This window comes from Gavialis gangeticus, unplaced genomic scaffold (assembly GCF_001723915.1).
Source record: "Gavialis gangeticus isolate Ggan-Ray unplaced genomic scaffold, GavGan_comp1, whole genome shotgun sequence".
Lineage (NCBI taxonomy): Eukaryota > Metazoa > Chordata > Crocodylia > Gavialidae > Gavialis > Gavialis gangeticus.
Genome location: NW_017728992.1, coordinates 122,108,362 through 122,112,209, shown reverse-complemented (window position 1 = coordinate 122,112,209; position 3,848 = coordinate 122,108,362). Strand labels below are relative to the sequence as shown.

The window sequence follows — 3,848 nt, the reverse complement described above, 5'->3', positions numbered from 1 at the left end:
GCCCTAGGACAGTCTACATAAAACTGTTTACAGTCTCCTGACAGTAAGAGATAAGCAGGCCTAGCCTTTCCAGGCACCCTCAGCAAGTACCAATTTCCATTAGCTTAGTTCTCCAATTCCTCCCCCCACAACAACTATGAGCATGTTTTATACTGTTATAAGACCTTGGGAACAAAAGCAAAAGGACTTAATAGATGCAGAAAGGTTTAAGACCATTTATGCTTCTTTGAGTGATGGAAAGATGAGCTTATGGACTAAGATACCCCAATGTACTCAACAGGGCCAAGGTGGCATTTGTAAGACTGGTTCCAACAGGATAGAGTTATAGGCTGCTCAATCTAAGGTAGATATATTGGGTTTCTTCAGCAACATGTTCTGGTTTGCACAGTGAAGCCTTTTCTTTACTTGTGTTAAATAAAAGAAGAATAGATGGCTTTGAGGAAAAATGCGTGGGTGCCAGCTAAAGAGAGACTAGTGCCAAGGTCAGTGCCAAAGCATAATTTACCTCCTCCAGTTGGAACCAATGGTTCTATTGACTCTGTTGGTAAAACAAGTACCAGTCTCAGAGTTGATGCGGATGAAAGTGTAAACTGCTAGCGTTTGCAGGCCTATACACCAATCATGACTGAAAATTATTTAAAGACTGACCTCACGCACAAGGTCCATGCCTACTTATGAGTGGGAAACATACCAACACAAAGATGGCAGACAGGTTTCCATACCCACTAAATCTTCCATTATGCAGTCTTAGATATGACACCCCTTCCCTTCACCAAAGCAACATATTATTGATTATTTTCAGAAGGCCAAGGATTTATACCACACTATTCCACCTTTCTTGCCTCAGCAGAAGGATGGACAAGAAATTCTTGTCATGGTTGTATGCTCCAATTCCCAAAACACTTATTCGTTTAAAGTTATAGTATATTAACTATTGGTAAAATTAGTTACTTGGCATGAGCTTCTAGTGAGGGATAGGGATAGAAAGGTTTTAGTTAATTCTCTCCTTTTTTTTTTTTTCTTAAAATAAAGAATGTCATAGTTACCCTCCCCTCCAGTAACTGCAAAAAGTTGCAAGAGGCATGATCGTGCGGAAGGGGTAGGGGTAGGAAAGAGAAAATTATTTTTATTTTCTGATATCCTCTAAACTCCCATTTCTATTTTAGGCTGTACTTCACATACCAGAAAGAAGAGAGAGAGAGGGGGGAAAAAATTTTCTTTTGCAAGATTTAAGAAGTTTCATTCTTTTCCAAAAGAATGTTTTGTGCAATAAATAAAACTTACTTGCATCTTGAGGAATGGGTGCTGAGGCTTCAGACAAAATTGCTGGATTAGCTGGGTTTGAAGAAAAGGCAGTCTGGGCCTAATGGGAAAAAAGTCGTATGATTTTGTACATAAAGCCTATAGTCCTTACTGTGCATTTTAGAGTTAAATGCTCATTTCTAGATATCACATTACACTATGTTGTTAGAGATCTTGGGATTAATTCTTTTTCTTGAAACTAAACAGTTAATGGTAATACCATGCGTTGTGTCCAAAGTTATCTTTCACGTGATCATAAAGTATCTTTCCTATAAAATCATATAATGACTTTTCAAAGGGAGAAACAAGAACATAGACAGCTTTTTATTTTTTTTTTAAAACTGTAATCAATTTAACTTACTGAAACCAAAAGTTATAAATTGAGAAGTTATTTATCCACTATAAATGTCTTATCTAGAAGCGACATAAGCAGTTAAAATAGTTTTTGAGGATCCAAGTTGTACATTATAAAAAAAAAAAAATCTGAGCAATTTTAATTTATCAAGATTTTTTTCTCAGTACAATGAAAGCCAGTTCTTGAAAAGTCATCCCACAATCCTGCATGGATTTCAAGGATTATTTGCAAACCAACATGTCATAATAATACTTAAAGCTCTGTAAATTGCTTAAGAATTTATTTAGAAGTCTAGGTGCTACAGCTTCCATTTAGAGAATATGAACCTTTTATGAGCTTCATATAAAATATATATGAGCTTCATATAAAACTCAAGAAAGGTGGCAAGGTATACAGCAAATGCCCTCAAATAAACTTATATTAGCATATCACTCACAGAGACAGGAGATAGGATAAGCTTATTTTTAAGTTTTAGGGTAGGGCTGTGCAACTTTGAGTGGCTGTGGGTCACACCTTCCCTTTGCTGACTCCCCTGCAGGCTACATGTCTCCAGCACCAGGGAAGAGGTGGCAGGAAGTCAAACTGGAGAAAGGACTGGGGGTCCAGAGACCAGCCCAGGGAGAAGTGACAACAGCAGCAGCAGAAGGCAAATAGAGAGAGGGGCAGTAATGGCCAGGGGAAGCAATCCCCACACCTATGGGAAAATGTATGGGGAGTTAAGTATGTAAGAACTGTGGGAGCCCCTGGGTTGCATGTTAGGCACTTGCGGGCTACATGCAGCCCACTGGCCACCATCTGAACAATGCTGTTTTACAGTATTTCCTTCCTTCTTTTTCAGGTTTTCCATTCTTCTGGTAGTTTTGTAGATCCAATTTTACTCACAAACTTGGAATATATGCCATGTATTATTGACTACTTTAAAAGGCATCTTGAAATCATAGTACTGACTCAGCTGGCTGTTCCGATATTTATAAACAAGGCTAAAAGAGGCTCCTCAGACGTCCATTTCAACATATTACATTATGATATAAAAACCTAATTTGACATTAAGTTGGCCAAGCTACTTCATGTTTCAAACTGGAGTAGTTTAAAAATTAAATAACGACTTAATAATGGGATTTTCTCAACAAACGTGCAACGAATGGGGTTAGAAGAAACTAGCCTATATTGTTAGTATTTAATTTGATAATTTAAAAAAAACCAGTGTCAAATCTACGGAGGTTACACCTCCCTGTTTATTCCCATTGGTCAATTTGCCCCTTTAATCTTTACTCATTTCATAGATTTCATAGACATTAGGGCTGGAAGGGACCTCGGAACATCGAGTCCAGCCCCCTGCTGCCTCAGGGGCAGAAAGTCAGCTGGGGTCACAGGATCCCAGCAAGATAAACGTCCAAATGTCTCTTAAAGGAGTCCAGAAGAGGTGCTTGCATCACCTCTGGAGGCAGTCTGTTCCAGGCCCTGGGGGCTCGGACAGTAAAGAGGTCACCACTCCTTATATACTTACGTATACCCCTTATATACTTATAGGCAGCCACCAGGTCCTTTCCCCCCCAACCATTACTAAGACTGAAGCACTAGACCCTTTCTTTACCCCTGAAAGAAAGGGGTAGAGTTCTACGCTCAAATAACATGAGAAAGTTCCAATACTCGTTCATATTTCACTGTATTAACACTAATTTATTAACATGAGCTATTGTTAACAATCTGAAAACAAACATGGTAGAACAAAGATGCTTCCAAGTGTTAAAAGCCCACCATGCTATAGCACAGGCCAACTTGTAGTACTGAAAGGTCTTTATATGGTCTGGACACTAGGCAGCATTAAAATAAAGCTTTCCATCACACTAGGGCTGCTTGCAGACATTAAACCTCCCCTCCGCGCCCCCCACCCCCACACAAAAGGCCCCAATAAAAGGCACTTTAAGCTTGATGTGTTCCTGCACTGAGCCCAGAGCATGCTCAGAAAAAGGCAACACGCTAGCTGGACCCAGCTTGCCCAGTGTCTGCATATATCAGGCACTTTAGTGGGGTTTTTTGGTGCTTTTATCCAATAGCTGATTGAATCAGCTTTAAATCAAAGTGCTAAAAAGCCCCACTGAAAAGCCTCATACAGATGCTGTGGATCCAAATCAAAGTAACATGCTGCTTCTTCCACTAAAGCATGGGTTTTTTTGTTTGTTTTGTTTGG

The 3,848-nt window shown here is 39.4% G+C and overlaps 1 protein-coding gene across 2 annotated transcripts in view; it reads right to left on the bottom strand.

Annotated features, from left to right (window-relative positions):
• SDCBP (syndecan binding protein) overlaps positions 1–3,848 on the bottom strand; it is a 31,814-nt gene that overhangs the window by 18,772 nt on the left and 9,194 nt on the right. For both annotated transcript variants that reach the window (XM_019527690.1, XM_019527694.1), the window contains exon 3: positions 1,285–1,363. In XM_019527690.1, coding sequence (XP_019383235.1) covers positions 1,285–1,363 — 79 coding nt within the window. The remainder of the gene's footprint in view (positions 1–1,284; positions 1,364–3,848) is intronic.